Source organism: Cupressus sempervirens, chromosome 8 (assembly GCF_028749045.1).
Source record: "Cupressus sempervirens isolate cs-2001-9-10 chromosome 8, ASM2874904v1, whole genome shotgun sequence".
Taxonomy (NCBI): Eukaryota; Viridiplantae; Streptophyta; class Pinopsida; order Cupressales; family Cupressaceae; genus Cupressus; species Cupressus sempervirens.
This window is the reverse complement of record NC_143125.1, coordinates 151,487,393-151,507,706: the sequence shown is the minus strand read 5'-3', so window position 1 is coordinate 151,507,706 and position 20,314 is coordinate 151,487,393. Positions and strand designations below refer to the sequence as shown.

At 35.3% G+C, this 20,314-nt stretch overlaps 1 protein-coding gene across 2 annotated transcripts in view; it reads right to left on the bottom strand.

Moving 5' to 3' along the window:
* Positions 1 to 770: 770 nt before the first annotated feature.
* LOC149542002 (transferring glycosyl group transferase) overlaps positions 771 to 20,314 on the bottom strand; it is a 79,824-nt gene continuing 60,280 nt past the window's right edge. Inside the window, exons 2-3 of one of the 2 annotated variants that reach the window (XM_089797053.1) lie at positions 2,008 to 2,325; positions 771 to 1,894 (exon numbers count right to left, since the gene is read on the bottom strand). In XM_089797053.1, coding sequence (XP_089653179.1) covers positions 1,878 to 1,894; positions 2,008 to 2,325 — 335 coding nt within the window. In that variant the 3' untranslated portion in view covers positions 771 to 1,877. Of the gene's footprint in view, positions 2,326 to 20,314 lie in introns of both variants that reach the window. The other variant, XM_089797052.1, reaches the window with a different exon arrangement.

Here is a 20,314-nt window from a genome sequence, read left to right as displayed (position 1 = left end):
TGTCAGAAAAAATGATTTGGTTTCGAATTTGAACCGACTTCAACTTTGCATCGAATCAAATATTGATTTTCATGTTCCCTGAATGAATACGGTAACTTATCATAAAATGAATATGTAACCAAGTACTTAGACATAAATCAAGTAAATTATTCCCTCCATCTACAAAGTCATACGTGCATATTCTGCTGGAGAAATAATGCCAAGGCCCAACATCTTCAAATTCAATGCAGTCACAACGATCATCAGATCCCTTCATTAAAAGCTGGAGAGTAAATTTCTATCCCGGAGGCAAACTTACATTTGTCTAACCTGCATTTTCTAATGGTTCATCCCAAAAATGGGTCTCCATTGCTCGGTACAATTCAAATGAATGTAAATTATAGTTTGACATTCAGCAGGACTCATTTGTGTTTACAATATTTTTATACTGGAGAACATGCGTTAAGCAAAGCTTGTTTGTAAATGCACATGAATGGTTAATGTCTTAATTCAAATGTATTCGCTCGTATGGGAAGCCTGACATGATCCAACAGGAACGTTCCCCTAGCTGTAGTTGTTTTAAGCACTTCCTTTGCTGACTGGCTGGTTTGCTCAATCTATGGTATTCTTACCATCAATGTGGGAACCGTACTTGGTTATGCCTTGGTTAATTTCAGCTTCACCCATATTCATGCCACCCCACTAAGTTTAAGGATGCAATTGCCAGGGAGTACCAGATAAAGAGAACTTGAAATGGACAGTTCAACTATAGAAATCCTTAAAAAGCTCAATGATAGAAGGCTGATGGCATACATTTTATTCTACAGGACAATAATGATGTGTTAAGCAAATAAAACAGAAGACAATAAAAAGCTGAGTCCACAAAAATCCATCCAGGCATCCCGCAAAAGAAAATTACTTAAAACTTCTATATTCTAACCGGCACAAGATGGATAGAATTTAGGAGCACATCTGTAAAACTCAACGTAGGTAGCTTCTTTGCCTGCATGCTTGCAACATAATGTTACATCCCAGTTCATTAATCCTTTTGTGCACCAATGATTTTAGTTTGGTATTAGGACTGGTGGCAAATGATTGACATGCAAGTAAGTTCATCATCGATCATCCACATATTAAGGGCTTTCAATTGTTCCTTTACATAATCAGTGTCTTTATTTGGAGGCCAAAATAAAACCTTTGCTACTGGTTCTGAGGATGTTTTGGAAGAAGACTCACTTGTATAACTACCGACATGTGTCATTACACTTGCATCAATTAATTTGATCATAACATTGAATCCTGCAATGGAAGATCTAACTTGAGAACTTAAAATATTTTCCCCTTCAGGAAGATCATCAATGACAGAGGATGTATCTTTTTCTGCCAATTTTACCAATACATTACTCATTAACTGTATTGTTGCTTCAGAACTTTTCAAGTACAATAGCTCTGTCCTCTGCTTTTGGTCTGTATCCAAAAGAATTGCATCATCCTTGACGTAACTTTCAGTAGAAAAAATAGTGTCTGTAGGAATTATGTTTGCTTTTGTTAACCAGATGCTATAATTAAGGAGTGATTTCTTTATTACATGTGCATAAATCAGAGCCTCCCTGAGATCTGGAACTTTGGAAAACTTAAGATCCACTAAACCCACTCTTGTCATATCATCTAGCAGTTGATCTGCATCTATGGTTGCATGTCCCCTCCTAGCCAAGTCCTCTAACAAATTTGATTTCTCTCCCAGAAGAATATAATTCCGGATGCCTAACTTTTTGAACTGACACAGAAGATTCCTTACAATTGCATCTGGTATTCTGAACAAACTAACAAGGATTACCCTCTTCTGCTCTTCAACGGATGATAGAATTGTTTCTAATTCATCAAGCCTTTTCACAAGTCTATGTACAAGCACTTTCTGAAAGCAGAAATCATACCAGTTGATAAGTTTCAAAGGTTTCATTTCCCATAGATTAATGTCCAGAATATCACTTGAATTAATTAACTGAGAATCAGGCCCAACCTTCTTACCATAGTTTACACCAGCATCCCTGTAAGAAACACTCAATGCTCTTTCATGTAATAAGTTAGTGTACAGATTGTAGTAGCCATGAGTATGAATGAATTTAATAAACCAAGGTGTCCAGATTTTTTCCCCCATTTTCTTGTACCAACCATTTGTGACCATACCTTGTAAAATAGGTTTAATCCCTTTGCTTTTATGCATATCGTACCAAAGACGAAACTCTTTCCAAGGTTTTGGGAAAAGAAGCTGGCCCCATGTGCCAACCATCTGATACAAAAATAGCCGAGTATGATCATCCACTTCTAATTTGTTTCCATGTTTACCTGCATGCAGAAACAGAAAGTTAATAATTTATTATTTATCTATGGAAAACATTTATTTTGGCAGCAAATGAACAGCAAGAGACCCAGCAATAAAAAATCACTTTCCTGATCAAAATGTTAAGACAAAGTGCCAAATGGTAGCACTGACAAAATGATGATTTAAGTGGTTGAATGGGATGTGAAAAGGTTTCCTACATCTCATGCACACTGTGTTGTCAAACCCCAAGGCTTAGTGCAGGTTAAGTTGATCCTCAGATGTTAACAAATCAGCCACATGCCATAGAAAACATAAATTGATACAATCACACGTTATGGGAGCCATGTGTATTGTATATCATTGTCAACTGTTGAATAAGCAATATAGAAGACTAATCTCACAATCAAGTACTCTGATTGGCATTCAATTCTCACTTGCAGAAAGGTTAAAAATCCTATAATCTACTTTTTGTCAAGCATATGAACTCACACTGAACATCAACAAAATAACTACTACATTTCTCTATCAGAAGTATTCCTTCTGACATTATCTTTTGTAGACAGCCTTTGCCAGATAGGTTGCTCTTATTAGGATGGCTACCATCTACACACAAGTAGACTCTCTTGTTGGTTTAAATGAACTTCCAACTTCTAAATATTAACTGACCTTGTGGTCTCCTTAATGAATAGATTTCAATCCAATTGACTTCCTGTTTTCGCATGGTTAACTTCTTCCTGTTCAAACTTCAAGCCACCTTCTAATATGAATATCTGAGCAACACTCTTGTTTACTGCTCAGACCTCATTCCTGAGTTGTGTTTCCTTCTTACTGCTCACCTGTCTGCTTTCATTATAAAACTAGCTATCCTCTATCATAACGTAATCAAAATCTATTGACTTGTTGCAATAAGAGAACTCATACCTGAGTTTTGGCTATTAATTATTTTCACATCTAAAACTCTTCTAATGAGATAGTTTCATTCAATTGCCAAAATCTAAACTCACCTCTATGACTAACTGATTGAGCACTTTATACCAGTTTATCTCAAATCAAGTATCACTGGTTTGATTGCTATTCTGAAAGTGGGGACTCGAAAGGCATGGATCTAAATTTCACTTGTTTTGGGAATTAGAATTATTTTTATCTATTCCATGTGTGTCTGTCTAGCTCGTAGCAATTGAAGAGAGGATGCAGGAACAAGATCCTAGAAATGAGACTAAAGGATTAGCCAACCACTTTCATAAGCAAGAGGAAATTACTGAAAGATAATGAACACCCATGCTTAAACTTGATGCAAAGACCATTTAAGAACTACAAGATCTCACATCTATATCAAAAATTTAAAAAACTAAGATAAGGATGAACACTACTCCAACTCCTACAAGATTTTTGCTCCATTAAGAATTTCTATTTGGTAAAAACTTGGATCCATGTCATTTATCTCAAAAATCAAAAGACCAAATCTCAGTATCAATATCCCAGCACCAATGATACATTGCAATCAAAAGTGTGTACAAGTTAGCAGTAAAGATTAGAGCTAAAACGCTAGGTTCTTATACTAGTGGATGAAAATAGTTCCTCAAGACATTTCCAGAGAAAGGCACTTTTTTTTAATTGACGCAATTGAAAAAGAAATTACTTGGTTTGTCAACCCATCAAAAAGGACTGCAAATGCAAACATGGAAATTAAAGCAGCATAGGAAGATCTCCATAGTAGCAATAATAACAAATAGAACAATGGAAGAGACAACAATTCACAACCAATGTAACATACACAATATCTTTGTTTAGACTAAACTTATTAATCTTGATTCTTCTACTGAATCTTCCACTAGCAACTGAATACAAGAGCTGACAAATGAACCTTCCAAACAACACATCCTCTTCTATATCTACAACATGGAAAAAAAATGGTCTACATCACCATTACACAAATGTGCACACCCAAGTTTATAATGGATGCACATTATACATATCTGTACCTAGCGGACCCACCCCCGAAATATAATTATAACATAACGTCAATTGTATAATGTTAATCTGTAAGATTCAGGAGTATACGTGCATGTGTAAATATTGTGTGTGTGCGCATATCTTGTTAATACAAACTCACCTTGTACCCCACAAACCAAAGATTTTTGGGTCCCCATCCATACCTTTTGCGTCCTTTAAAACTTCCATTCAATTTAACTTTGGGCTGCATGCATTAGTAGTTGAGAAAACTATCGTTTTCTAAGCCCTGAATCAGTATAAACAGCCCTGAATTAACTTACTAAGAATCTTAAGCTGTCTCACCAATGTAACCAAAGACGGACTGGAATAAGTGATTACAACATCACATTTGTGAAGAAAACACTCGCCATCAACAATGCATTTTAAGGATGAGAGACATATTACAAAATTAGATAAAAGAATTAATTGTTCAGAGGAATAGTCTATAGAAATGACATTGTCCATCTCCTTCATTTTCATTCTCATGCACTGCTTCAGTGAATGTACATCTAATTCTAAAAAATCATCATTGTTGAGAATTAGTATCAAGGGTAACCAGGTTCTTTTTGTAAAATTTTCCTTTTGGTTTTTTTGGAATTAATCTTTACTTGGAAATGTTTATTTTCTCATTTTGTCTATTCTAAGAATATGCTTTGGAAATCCCTTCTTCGAGTTCTTTGTCTTCATTTGAAATCTCACATCTGATTTCCTTTATTCCAAATATTTGGAATATTAGGTTTGCTCCTTATGAAGATTGTGACACATTGCACACATAGGGCATTAGATGGCTCTCTCTCACCTCTACATATTTGAAGTGTCTTTCTTTTTCTTCTAAGTTGTAGCCCCTCCCCCACCTCTCTCTCTCTCTCTCTCTCTCTCTCTCTCTCTCTCTCACACACACACACACACACACATTGTAATTTATCTAGGCTTTTGCCATCTCCATAATATTGGCGATTTTTCTTTTTTCCCCTTATAGATCTTGTGTCTCCTTGGATTTTGGTTTGCTTGATTTTCATTTATGATTCTTTAATGGTAATATCTACTTTTGAACGATTGTGCTTGTTTAGTTAATTTCTGATTCTCCGTGTTATTTTTCTTTTATGGCATTGGTGTAGATTGCTACTAATCTTCTTGAGCTTGTATTGTTGAAAGGTTATCATTTTTTTAAAGAGCACTCACCATTAGAGACACTGTTGAGGAAAGACGAGGGGAGTTTTCTCTAACTTGTTTTAGTGTGCAAGTTTTATTAAGTTTATAATAGTTTATTATAGCTTAAGCTCTATCATATTGAAAGATCCCTGATGGATCTCTTCTACTGATCTGCTGTAATTTTATTATTTTTAAATTTGTTTTCCCTGTTTATTAAAATTTTCTTGTAGAACTAGACGGAAGTGGCAAAAGAGTTTGATTGTTTTATATTTTTGATGATTTTTCAATAAGTAATAATAGAAGTACAATAACATGAACCAGTTCTGAAAATATATTCCAATTACAATCAAAGCAATTTCGCTTTAAGCAGATTTTTTAATATAAAACCTAATTTGTAACCAGATGAAGATTTACAATAATATCCAGTTGATTACAACCAAGGATAAACCCAACCTGAAGGCCTGAAGGAGAAATACGAGCCCAAGGAGAAATACGAGCCCAGAAGGAAGCTACGGCCAAGTTCCAACTCTCTAATGCTGCACGTGGGAAGGAATATGGCTGCCAGGTGCTGCCATACAGCTGAAAAGTGCCCACACGTGGATAGAATGCCCAAACCCCAACTAAAACTCTGACTCAATACTGTGTTCTCTAGAAGAAACAATGCACAATCTCCAAAATGCTTCTAATTGCAACAAATTCAAACCACTGTTTTGGGGGCTACGTCCCAAACAAGCAAAGCCTGTGGGGTTGGCATCCCAAGTGTTGAAAGCTCAGTCAGAGCCCAAATCACAAATCCAAGATGTAATATGTCAATAATGCCTTCAAACTTTGTCTTTACCTCCTTATAACCCACCAAACTTAGCTCGAACCCTAAAAGTGTCCCCATGTGGCATTAGGTTATAAAATAATATATTACTCATTTTTAAAGTGGTCAAGTATTTAGAAAATGACCTTTTTTCCAATAGAAAGAAATCTATTCACCAAAATGCTTTGAGTCAAAAGAGAAATATTTTTAAAAAGTTCAAGACATTTCCAATGAGCTATTACACCAAGGGATATTCACCCAAATAAGGCCAAAAAACCCCTTATTACTCCAAAATGGCTATAACTTAGCCTTATTTAAATTTATTAAAAAGCTGACTTAGGAGAATATTTAAATATATTAAAATATTTCCCAAATAGCGAACTGATAACCAAAACACCTCTCCAAGGTGAAACTGAACTCGTCACCTCCTGTGACTGATGCTAGAAAATCTGAAATAACTAACAGTCTCATCCCTCAAAATTAGGGATACTCCTAAAAAATAGGAATGTCTCTAAATATCCCAAAACTAAATCCATAGAATGATCTCGTAGAGACTCAAGACTATAACCAATCTCCACCTCCTAAAATGTAGGAAACTCCTCCTACAATTAAGGAACTGCTCTCAACTGCCCTCCTACTGTCTGAAACTCCAGATCCGAACACTGTATACCCTGACTGAGTCTCCTGCCAGCCTACAAGACTTCCTAATAGGCTAACTCTATCGTCTCTAATGTCCACTCTAGAAAGGAGACATGACAATCCTCCCTTCCCGAAGATTGCTTGTCCACAAGCAATGAACAAACTCCTGTTGCGCCACTCTGATATACACTCCTGGGTGTGTGAAATGAAGCAACACATCAAGGATCGCCCAATCAAATGCACTGCATAGGATAATACCACGATCCCACACTAGATGAAAGTGTTCCCACAACCAAGGTAGTAACATACTAGAATTCTTGTGAGACAAGGCGTCAAACAAAACAACACCCGAATTCCAACACCATCTGAACTAGCACCCATCCATCAGGTATAAACAGGGATAACTAGAAACCTCATCATGCCATATCTCTCCACAACCACTGTGATACCACCACGAAAGTAATAATCATCCAAAGCATCATGTCTACTAATACCCACATCATCCTGTAACCATGATCCTGGATGAAGTCTCTGTGATATAGATGTGATAGCCCATGTCGAAAACTGCTTGACATAATGTTGGATCGTTTGCTGGTCCCACCAACCAATCCTCCCAAACTGCTGAGTCAGGTGCCTACAGTCAATAACTCTATCCTCTGCAAATGGGAGCGCACTATCGCAACACGGATAGTATAAGTCCTACTTCAATATCCACATAGCCTTATGAAGAGCATGGAAATCTATCATGGAAAATCCTCCACTATCCTGCTCATCGGTCATAAGAGCACTCCAACTGAGTGTAGATAACATCTATCAAGTGACATCAAAGTGCTCAACCACTATGTCTACCCTCCTATCATCAACCCTAAGTTGTCTAATCAAGCAATGAGGAGTCTGAAAATGATAGTTCTCAAGCATGTGTACTACCTCTGAATTTGCGCTATGGTAGAATACTGTGTCGAAGCCATGTACATCGTTGTAAGGAGTATCCAGTATGCATTCACTAATGCATGTATCCTCATTTATAGTACTGCAACTTTGTACCTCTAAGACCACCTCCTCTGTCAATGATGAAACTGTTGTCACCACACTATGCTCACTCTCATCAACTCCCCATGTGTCTACACATACAATCGAATCACAATCTTGGGATTCAGTGTCACTATGAATACACACTACTCTGATTTCTAGGGTATGGTCTAAGAAATCAAACTCATCATGACATGAAGTCTCATCACCCAATGCCTCTGAAATACCTATGTCCGGATTACTCTCTTGTGCAAACTCACCAAAATAATCTTGACCCTCTGTATTCCTTATTGTTCCATCCAAATCAACGCTGGCCTCTTCTTTCATTGGAAGAAATAAAGATCTAATGGATGATTCCCTTTGTTTCCTTGCATCATTTATCTGATTATGGCATTCTTTGACTCTTTGGAGACATTGTCTTGCTTGGGCAGCAAGTATCTTTGCTTGCACAGCTCTATCTAACCAATATTTATTCAACCTTTGACAATGTTTTATATCATCTACCCCAAAGTACACAAAATCAGGCTTATGATGACTTGTACCATTCTCATCATCACGTCCCATGCTTACACCATGTGTACCCTCAAATATAGAATACAAATCATTGTGCTCTTCTTGACCAAAGGATGCCACATCTTGAGGTAACGAAGTTGTGTCACTGCTGTTATGAACTTCTGAATTATTATAGTGTGTTCTAGTTATATTTTTGACCCCTTTAAGTGTATTATCATAGAAAGCCTCATGGCCACCACTTGCATACGGGCCTTCATGACTATTCCCAAGTGAAAGAGTTACCATATTACAAGGACGGTGTAAGCTATCGCTGCCCCAAATCAGAGTTGTGGGAGCCTCCTCCATGCTTCCATTCCAATCATTAAACAACACCCCATCTTGAATCTTCACATGCTTAGATAGAAGTGGCTCAAAGAAGTCTTCAACTTGGCTTCTATGAGATTCAAAATCAGACTACCTGCATATTAAACTTGTCATCCCATTCTTAAGTTGAATACCATCATCAACATCATTACCTCCATTTCAAATAAATGTTACCTCATGATTTGAACTGCTGTTGCAAATTTCAGAATAGGCCTCACACTTTGGTGTCACATTTCCAACATTTCTAATGATTTGTCCCCTGATTGTAATCTCTTCCAATTTGTGACCAATGGCTTCTTTATTATCATTTAATATTTCTTTCTCTTTTTGCTGTTGAAAGGAGCTTATAGATATCCAGTTATCATCTGCTTCAGGTACACCCATAAATTCTGTAAAGGAAAGGAGGTTGGGTTATCTCCTTAGGAAGAGAACAATACCAATGGTTGCTGCTCATCACTACAACATTGAATGTCTTGGCAAGAGGCATCTTACTTTGCTTGTTAACGAAGATGAAACCATAGAGCACCCATTTTTATTTCTAGCCATGGTATTGGCCTGTAACTTAACTGATTTCTTTTCCAACAGGCTAGCAGGTTCTAGGCTCTGATACCACTGGAAGATTCAAGATGGATCTCTTATGTTGATCTACTGTAATTTTATTATTTTTAAATTTGTTTTCCCTATTTATTAAAATTTTCTTGCAAAACTAGATGGAAGTTGCAAAAAAGTTTGATTGTTTTATGTTTTTGATGATTTTTCAATAAGTAATAACATAAGTACAATAACATGAACCAATTCTGAAAATATATTCCAAATGCAATCAAAGCAATTTCGCTTTAAGCAGATTTTTGAATATAAAACCTAATTTGTAACCAAATGAAGATTTACAATAATATTCAGATGATTACAACCAAGGATAAACCCAACCTGAAGGCGTGAAGGAGAAATACGAGCCTAGAAGGAAGCTACGGCCAGGTTCCAGCTCTCTAATGCTGCACGTGGAAAGGAATATGGGTACAGCTGCAAATATGGCTGTCAGGTGCTGCCGTACAGCTGCAAAGTGCCCGCACGTGGATAGAATGCCCAAACCCCAGCTAAAACTCTGACTCTATATTGCGTTCTCCAAAAGAAACAATGCACAATCTCTAAGATACTTCTAACTACAACAAATCCAAACCACTGTTTTGGGGGCTACGTCCCAAACAGGCAAAGCAAGTGGGGTTGGCGTCCCAAGTGCTGAAAGCTCAATCAGAGCCCAAATCACAAATCCAAGATGTAATATGTCAATAATGCCTTCAAACTTTGTCTTTACCTCCTTATAACCCACCAAACTTAGCTCGAACCCTAAAAGTATCCCCATGTGGCATTGGGTTATAAAATAATATATTTCTCATTTTTAAAGTGGTCAAGTATCTAGAAAATGACCTTCTTCCCAATAGAAAGAAATCGGTTCACCGAAATGCTCCGAGTCAAAAGAGAAATATTTAGAAAAGTTCAAGACCTTTCCAATGAGCTATTACACCAAGGGATATTCACCCAAATGAGGCCAAAAAACCCCTTATTACTCCAAAATGGCTATAACTTAGCCTTATTTAAATTATTAAAATGCTAACTTAGGAGAATATTTAAATATATTAAAATATTTCCCAAATAGCGAATTGATAGCCAAAACACCTCTACAAGGTGAAACTGAACTCGTCACCTCCTATGACTGATGTCAGATAATCTGAAATAACTGACAGTCTCATCCCTCAAAATTAGGGATACTCCTAAAAAATAGGAATGTCTCTAAATCTCCCGAAACTGAAACCATAGAATGATCTAATAGAGACTCGAGACTATAACCCATCTCCACCTCCTAAAATGTAGGAAACTCCTACAATTAAGGAACTGCTCTCAACTGCCCTCCTACTGTTTGAAACTCCAGATCCGAACACTGTATACCCTAACTGAGTCTCTAAACACCACTGCCAGCCTACGCAACTCCCTGATAGTCTAACTCTGTCATCTCTAATGTCCACTCTAGAAAGGGGACATGACACATATCCTATGCAAGGTTATAGCTTGTTTTATGTGTTGCATATTTCTAACTTCTATTACTACCAATTTCAATCTGTTTCTATTATTGACTTCTTGTCCTGTTAGTTTTGCTCTTTGGTTTACATTTATAGTAATTCTTTAATCTCAGTCAAATACGTTATCCTCAATCTGTCTCTGCGATATCCTTAAAATTATTTTAGGAGTGTTCATTCCAAGTTATTTTGAAAACAATTTCAATTTTTTTATTAAAATTATTTTGAATCAAGGGTTGTTTTATTTCAAGATTGTCTATAACAGACTTTTGAACTCATTTAAGCAAAGAGTGTATTCTTTCTTCACTAACACTAATCCTTGCAATCATCTCCACCTCAATTAAATTAAATAGTTCTATTGTAACGTCCCCTATTGGGACCCTACTCTAATTTGCCCTAGAAATCCCCCCAAATAAGATGTAATGTCCCTGATTTTGATTTACTTATTTCCCTTTATAATTTTACCTCCTAAAAATTGTTCTTTTTAGAACCTTCCCCCCCCCCCACCCCCCCGAGGTAATATTTTATATCCATTATATTAATAAGTTATTTTATTTATTATTCTCAATGATTGTTTTTCACTTTTTGACTAGAGCTTTGAACCAGTGTGGTCACATTTGGGGGACCCCATCCCTGTGGCGATTACACTACAGAAGCACTTAGACATGAACGCCTTGCTAAATATATGCAAACATTATCCATCCAATTTCAATTCCTAAGCACTCCTTATTGCTCCAACATATCTCCATATAACCCCCACGACCCCTTATCACTCCATTAAATCTCCTTATAACTCCCACAACTCGTTATCACTCCATTAAATCTCCTTATAACTATCAATCATCATTAAAATTCCTTATACCTCTCACTCTTCATTAAATCTCCATTACCTCCCACATCTTATCACCCCAAATGGCGCCGAGAACCCCCCCAAGTGACAGCAATTATAACATCTTACTTATGGCTCTCACATCTATCACCGCCTTGTACCGTCTAATAGACTGCAGCATTAGCACAACCCCAAGACTCCTGTGAAAGCCGCAGTCAAGCCTTGGGCCCAAGAATCCAACAGCAATCATCCACATCAGCATGTCTATGCACGCCCAAACAATAACCATCATCCTGTGTGACATGTCAACACTGGGCAGAGTCAAACAAGAGACCACCCGATTTATAGGGTTCACGACAATCGTCGTGCTAGAGGGTTAACCCCATTTATAGATTATATTATATTAGTAATAGATTATAATATATTATAAGTTTATTAATTCACTTATGTTATAATTATAATAGAGTAATTATTTATTCATTTATCTTATAATTATATTAGACGTTTTATTTATCTATTTTTATATTTAATATTATTATTTAATGCCATTCAAAACTATATTATATCATTTTATGTATTATATTATATTTATAATAATGATAATCTAACTATCATTGATTATATTGATTTATATTATATCTTTATTTTTTATTATTTTTACATTCTAATTTATTATAATCTATTTATTTGACAATTATTATTTTTTATTCATTTATGTTTTATGTATTGATTATTATTTATTATTAAATCTTAATACATTAGAGTTTTAGATGAATTCCTTTATGCCATTTATGTAATTTTGTCTCTAAAAGACTTCACATTATTGTTGTGGACAAGATGAGGATATTACCAATGGGCTTCAAACAGGGACATGACAGTCCTCCCCTCCCAAATTTGCTTATCCTCAAGCAATGAACGGTCTCATTTATGGTCCGCCTTCTATAGCCAAAACATATCTTTAATTCATATGTGAGTTGTCCTAATGGTGAATACTAAAATACAATAAAGCTTGGTGAATTTAAATGCATGTTTATAATATATCTATTACTCTACTCTATTTATTCAAAAATAGAGCTACACATGGTGTATGGCACCCCTTGGGCATGACTGCCTATAAGGGAGGCAGTTCACCTCATTCCAAACCATAATCATAAGCAAAGTAGATCCAATTGAAACTCAGCGAATTTCACATCAGCTGTTCGAGTTTGGAGGAAGAATGAAAGCAGTTTTGAAATCAGACTTGGAAAAACACCAGATTTCGGACAAATTCAAGGTTCAAGTCTAAAATGAAGTGCAAATCAATGACCTGGCTTGAAGAATCGGAATTTTGGGTGACTTAATCTGAAACACCCAGATTTTTGGTCTTAACCAGCAAAATAAACATCTGTTATCACATTTTAAATGGGAATTCAAGTAGAACTGGGATTTGTTTAATGTCGATGCATGCATGAATTAGCACAAATACAACTACAATGCTATGGTTAGGTGAAATACTTTATATTGCTTATACTTACCATTCTTGTGAATTTAATGCAACTATTTTCTTTTTTGCAAGGCTGAAGTGGAGGACCGAGATGCTCAAGAACATGGAGGTACTATGGCAAAGTACAATATCAAGACTTCATGCACTAGCAAGTTGCAAGTGGGTCGTCGAGAGGACAAGAAAGACTGTGTTTGAGGTTGAAGAACAAGTGCAAGATCAAGGTCTAGGCACCAAAAGAGACATCAAGTTTTCATGTACAAGAAAATTCATGGTCATGGCAATGAAAAGATTTCCAAATTTTGAAGGTGGAGAGGTGGAATTTTAAAAATGATTGCAAGATAAGAATGCTGATGTGGTGCCTATCCATTTTCAACCAGTCAGAAATTTCAAATTTGCACGTGTCAAAGATTAATCAATCATATTATGCCAACTGTACATGTTGACCCCACATCATGTCTCTACGTAATTGATTTGTTCATTGGCTCTTAAAAGCATTGTAATTTTTCTATTGGCCCACAAGGTGGTGCCTTCATTTAATTAGACAAGAAATTAATGCTTGTAGCTATTAGTTGGATCAGGACATTGTTGGAGGAATCTTGGCCATTTACCTTGAATTGATATTGGCCACTCATAGTAATTGAGCTACTATAAAAGGCCAAGCCTTCTCATTTATAGCTCATTAGAAGTAGAGTAGGAAAGGGTTGGATAAATTGTTGTGCTATGAAAGCAATTGCTAATTCAGTTGGTCTTCATGGTGGATTAATTGAATTGCTTTGGTGTATTGCATGACGTTTACATTTCCTCAGATTAGGATTTCATTTCAAGTTGGTTAGAAGGTATTTATTTGAATGCAAGGTATTTTGGATGCATCTTTGGTGAACTCACTGTTAAGGAAATTAGATCAGAGGTAGAACTTTGTTCTTTAAATTATGTTCAGACTTGACTGCTCTAATTCTGATAATTATGACAGTGAGGCTATACCTAGATCATTCAAGAAATGAAGCTTGATATCTTACTTGTATTTGAATCCTTCAATGAATAATGCTGATGCTTTCTTCTTTTAATTGCAGGTTATATAGGTATGCAGATCGCTGGTAATAGCGTGTGTTATATTGATGTGTTTCCAAACGATCATGCCACTTTGTATATATAAGGATTGAGGTGTTGTGTCTCATGTAGAGACATGACTCTACGTGCCCTGTAAAGTTTCTGCAAATTCTTCGGACTGAATATGAACTGGAATTACCTTCTTTATCTCCTTATGGCTTGTTGTGAATAACTTCAAATTATAGCCTTTAATTGGATTAGGGATGTAATTCAGAATTCTGTCTTTTGCTTCTGCAATTTGTATGAAGGCAGTAATGACTAAGGAGCAGACTTGTATTTGATCTTGTGTGTTCTTAGACTTCATCCTTACCCTCTATAAGTATAGGAGTCAAGGGACATGTCCTTAGAAAGGACATGTCTCTTCCAAACATCATTTGTCTAACCTCTAGAAGTCAGCGACTTTCTAAGGATAATTAAATATTAATTACAAACACAAACAATGTTGTTAAATTACTATTTAAACCAAACTCCTAAGGATAGATGCCGATCTTGCAAAGGTAATAAGGCGAAGACTTAATCCCTTACTTATCATGCTATATCAGATCAGTATGATTAATAAGTTACAGATTTAACACTCCCTCTTAACTTGATAATCATACTGAGAGATATCATATCTAACAACATCAATAAAGATGAACAAGCAAGAATTGATACTCTATATGTAGCTAAATCTCCTTAGCATGTGGTATCATAGAACACATGATACAATGTCATATTACTAATCCTGTAGTATGACAAATCACTAATACTAGTGATAACAGTATTGCAAAAAATACAATGTACAGGATAAATCTAAAGAGTATTTTAATTTCTTCATTTATCCAAGTTGTGACTCATAGATACTGGTATTTCTATATCACAACATGACCCTGAGTTTAAGACCTATCAGAATACAGGTTAAATCTAAAGAATAATAAAATTCTTCTTTTATCCGAATTGTGACTCATTGACATAGCAATGTCAACATCACAATATGATCTTGAACTCATCTAGATCTTATAATAGAACTCTACTGTTTAGCACATTATCTAAGAGATCGTCATCTCTCATAATGTCTTATATACAAGTGTTCATTATCTCAGAGATCATCACCTCTTAAATAATGAATACAAATGGTGGAGCCCATAACAGTCAATAGCCTGACAAATTAAAAAAAAATTTAATAATTAGAAGAATACAAATGGATTACAACTCAACCATACCAAGTCTTCTCTTGAAGTGGTCTATCTTCACTCTAGATAGAGATTTGGTGAGTATGTTTGTTGATTGATCTACAGTGCAAATTGAAGGGAAATGAGAGCACCCTAGAAAGTCATCTGAGATCAATATGCACATCCTGTATCCAATAGTTCCTTGAACAACTTCTAATAAGCAAATACAAGTGCATACTACTATGCCATAAAAGCAAAAACAGACATAGTTGAGTTCCCACAATTAAAACCTTAAAGCAAAGTGATTGCAATTTACGGATCTAAATAAATTCCAGCAACATTATGACATACAGATTATTATTCTACAATCATGAAACTAGAAGAATGAGACAAAATAGAGAACAGAGATATATGTGGGGAAAACCTTTCCAGGTAAAAACCCCACCCTCCAAACCATCAAGCTAATGTATTATTCAGCAACAAGTTACAATACATTTTCAATCTTCACATGGAGATTTACATCTTGCTCCATTCTATAGAAAATCTGGTAGCATAACCTTGTGCAAATAACTTCTCATCTCTCTCTTTCATCTCTTCAGCAACTCATTGTATTTATAGAATTTTCATACAGAAGGAAACAATTTCTAAAGCGTCTACATTCATTGTATTTACAATTTATTTAGAAACTTCCTTTATGCACAACTCTTGCATAAAAACAAAGCACAAGAGAATAAAATGCCAAAAAACAGAAGTTTTTTGTTTTTCTACTCCAAGTCTTTTCTTGTGGAAGAATCTAGCTTCATTTAGCAACTTTCCAAGGAAGCACAAATAAAGCAATAAATCATGGTAAGGTTGAGTCACCTTATCCCAAAAATCTCCCACTTGACGAAGACCTTACAAAATTCAAACTGATGAAACTATATCATCACAACCATTCATGAAACTACATAAATATTAACACATGCTCTCGTGCTCTAACTAGACACTTGTCCAAATAACACAAGCATAAGATCCCACTGATAACAAGGGCTATACAAAACTGCCACCACTCCACTGCGCTCATGAGCTACATAGAAGCATCAAAAACATCAACTTCTTAGCCCAACAAAATTGTGAAGTCATCTTCTAGAAAACAAGATAAAACATCAGCCAAAACAACAACCAAATTGATTAGTCCAATCCAATTAATAAACCCATGAGATTGAAAATAGCATCCACAGTAAATGCTAACCCATTCAATCACCCATACCTCAAAGGTATCCAACACCAAAAAACTCATGCCAACAACATAACCAACCCATAAACTGCAACCTCAAGCTCTATGTGCAAACCAGTCGATAAAGACCAAACACATACAAGAACTCCCATTGTATGGGTAATGTCGAATCTAAAAAATCAAAAGCATATTGAGTCTACTGATAACAATGCAAAGAAAGTGCAACCATGTAGTACCAAGGACCATCCACAAAGACATGCAAATCCTGTCGCAAAAACATTGCAAAAAAATCTCTCATCCAATCTCCACAACTCTCGTGTTCTCCACATCTAATAAAGAAAAGAGATAAATGAACCACCTTGTCATCACAAAAAACAATGAAGTACAAGTGATAACAAATGACCACAAAAGAGTGACCACCATAGCTCCAACAGATGTCAAAAAATAATGTTATGTGAAGCAAAACATCTAAGAAGATAACCACGACCAAAGAAAGAAACTGCAAATCATAAGCATGTAGCATGTCCTACAAACACTTCTAAATGTCTGTTACATCCCAAATTTTGCCCTAAATTTTAAGTTGAACATAGCCATTGATTTAACAAAATAATATCATGTGAAATTGAGTTAGTTAATTATAGTCGTTGTTTATTTCTTCATATCATGTGAAATTGAGTTAATTATAGCCGTTGTTTATTTCTTCATATCATGTGAAATTGAGTTAGTTAATTATAGTCATTTATTTTTTCATAATCATGTGAAATTGAGTTAGTTAATTATAGTTGTTATATCGATTTATTTATCATATGAAAGTGAGTTAATTAATTATAGCCGTTGTATCAATTTATTCATGATCATGTGAAAGTAAGTCAATTATAACCTTTGTATATACGATGAACATGTAGAGTTAGTTATTCTGACATTGATGAAATCCCTAATGGTCACTTGATGATTTTGAATTAGCAATTTATAAATCTTGAATTGATGTGTTGGCGAGAATGTTGTTCTGAGTAATTACAAGAAGAAGACTGAAGAGAGAGGGGAAGCATTGCTAAACGGGGTCATCAGAAGGGGATGGTCGAGTAGTTCCGTGATCAGAATCGACAGGTTTGACCTAAAACTATCTTAGCGAGGTTACTAGGACTTGGCAACATATTTCATGTTGGAACCGCATGAGCTACAAAGTAGAACATTATAATAAATAATGTAAAATAAACATAAATTATTACCTTTAAAGAATTATCAAATATTAATATTATTTAATTATTATTTTACATTCTCAAATATGATCATATGTAAATAATAATAAGATGACATCATTACATTATAAATAATAATCCAATGATGCCACCCTATCATTACGCACACATAAGCATAAATGAGAAAATATAATAATAATAAGCTTTAAACTTCCCATTTTCTTTCTTTCTTTCCTCCTCTTTTCTTTTCTCTTTTTTAAAATTGATTTGAATGGTTTCGAATGGTTTCTTGTAACGGATGGAAGCCGTAGAGTCGGGCTTTTGTTTATTTCTTAGACTTCCATAATCGCATCATGCATCCGATTATTTGGCCTTCAGCCTTTAAGAACCATTTGCCACTAGTAACCAAAGTAACAGAGCTGAGAGTTCGAATTCATATTTGTCCGAACTTCCTTAACATATCCGCCGCGGATCACAATTCAGAAACCAAAGATTTAGTCAAGTGCCAGTCTTTCCGAGTCAGTTAGAGGAGTCACGTAAGGCTCTGTCACATATTATTTTTACTTTCTTTTAATGCCAAGTTCGATGCACAGCAAAACCGAGTTTGTTTATATGCTCTAAGCTTCCACCGGTTCTCTGTTTTCTTTCCATATATTGGAACAACAATAGTAAGGAGATTGTGATACCAAATCCATGTCTGATAATTCCATTCGAACGCTTATATACATTTGTATTCTGTTCATATAATGAAAACCCTGCCATGTATTTTGTCAAATATGTATAAATCCAAATACTTCCAATCATATTTCATAATGGTAAATAGAATATCTGAAAATCAGAACACCAATGAATTCACTAGGCATTGATGCCAGATTATGGTGAAGAAGGTGAAATGTTCTACTGCAATTACAGTATGATAACACCTTGGAATCACCGGCTTGGAGGCCTAAATAAGGTGAGGTGGTGTAAAGAACCTGCAAAATGAGGTTGACATCACTATTAATAAATACAATATATAAAACATTACTTTAGCTCATGCATGTTCCACTTATGTAAGATGTTGTCAAGTCGAGTTGGTGGAGATTGGGTTTGTCGACCCGCATTTTGAAATCCTTGGCCAGGGTAGAATTAGGCAGATTTGCCGAGCAAGTGATCTTTGTTGAATGTCCAGATGCTTCACTTATTTTGGCGAATAACTGTTGGGACTTCAACCCACCTGAATATTCTAATGGCTGGACTTGTGAACATCCCAAGCCCGATCCCGAGGTAGGGAGGGTCGTTCTATTAAATTAGAATAAGTGGGGATAAGTAATGGTCCGCAGTTGGGAGGTTAAGCCTATGTCAATGCTTCTCCTCTCACCAATGTCGAGGCTTGGACAATAAGTAAAAGAAGTTTCTCAAATTATACTGTGTGTTCTTTAACCCTCTAAATGTTTAGTTGTTTCATTTCAAGATGAAATTCAATTACTTTACAAATAGTTGTTACTTAACTAGAAGTTAAATGTTCGCAATTATCTCAATTTGTAATTAGATAGATATTTCATTTCAAGAACATCTATTATTTAATTCCAGCTGGATATTTAGAAGTAGTTAAATGATCGCAATACATAGTTATCTCATTTTGTATTTTTAGATATTTTATTTCAAGAATATCAGTTACTTTCACCTGAATATGTTGAATAAAGTTTTACTTCAGTTATAAATAGTTAATGGAAATCAGTGTCATGTGATATGAATTAGGAAATCAATTGATTCAAGATTAAAATTTGTTTAGGAAAATCAATATGTTACATATGGTATCAGAGTGCTAGGTTCGACACTGAACCTAGGACACATCACCTTCTTAAAAACTTAATGGAGATCTAAAATGACTACAGTATGCTAGTACGTAAAACACCCGGCAAGAAAACTTAGCATCCAATCTTTCCCTATCTTATTAGAAACATGACTAAGTATGACTACTCCTATTGTTCTAAACCTCGAGATAATGAAACCCTAAATCAGGCAATTCAACGAATGAAAAAGAAAAGAGTCAGGTGGACCAAAAAGGCAGCTTATAGAAGCAAGCTGATACAAAGCTGAAATACTCAGCAAAGCAGCCCCCTATTACAATTTCATAGATCCTGGATGGTACGAGATATGTACCAAGCTGAACCAAAATGTAATGCTGTAAAGCAAGATTAAAATGTTCTGTAAATGTCCTCAGTAGAGGAAAATTTTGTAAATAAAATTGCTTAATTGAGCAATGGAAATAAAATTAAGTTATTGGAAATATGTGATATTAGACTCTATCTCTATTTCTTTTCTTTTGAAATTCTTCCTTCTGCGAAATAACCCAATTGTAAATTAACATGTGGAAAATCTAAAATATAAAAAAATGAATAACAACGGGAATGCAGAAAATCAAGATATTATACGCGAGAATCCCCAATCTTCCAATGAACTGCTACTCCAAATTTTGC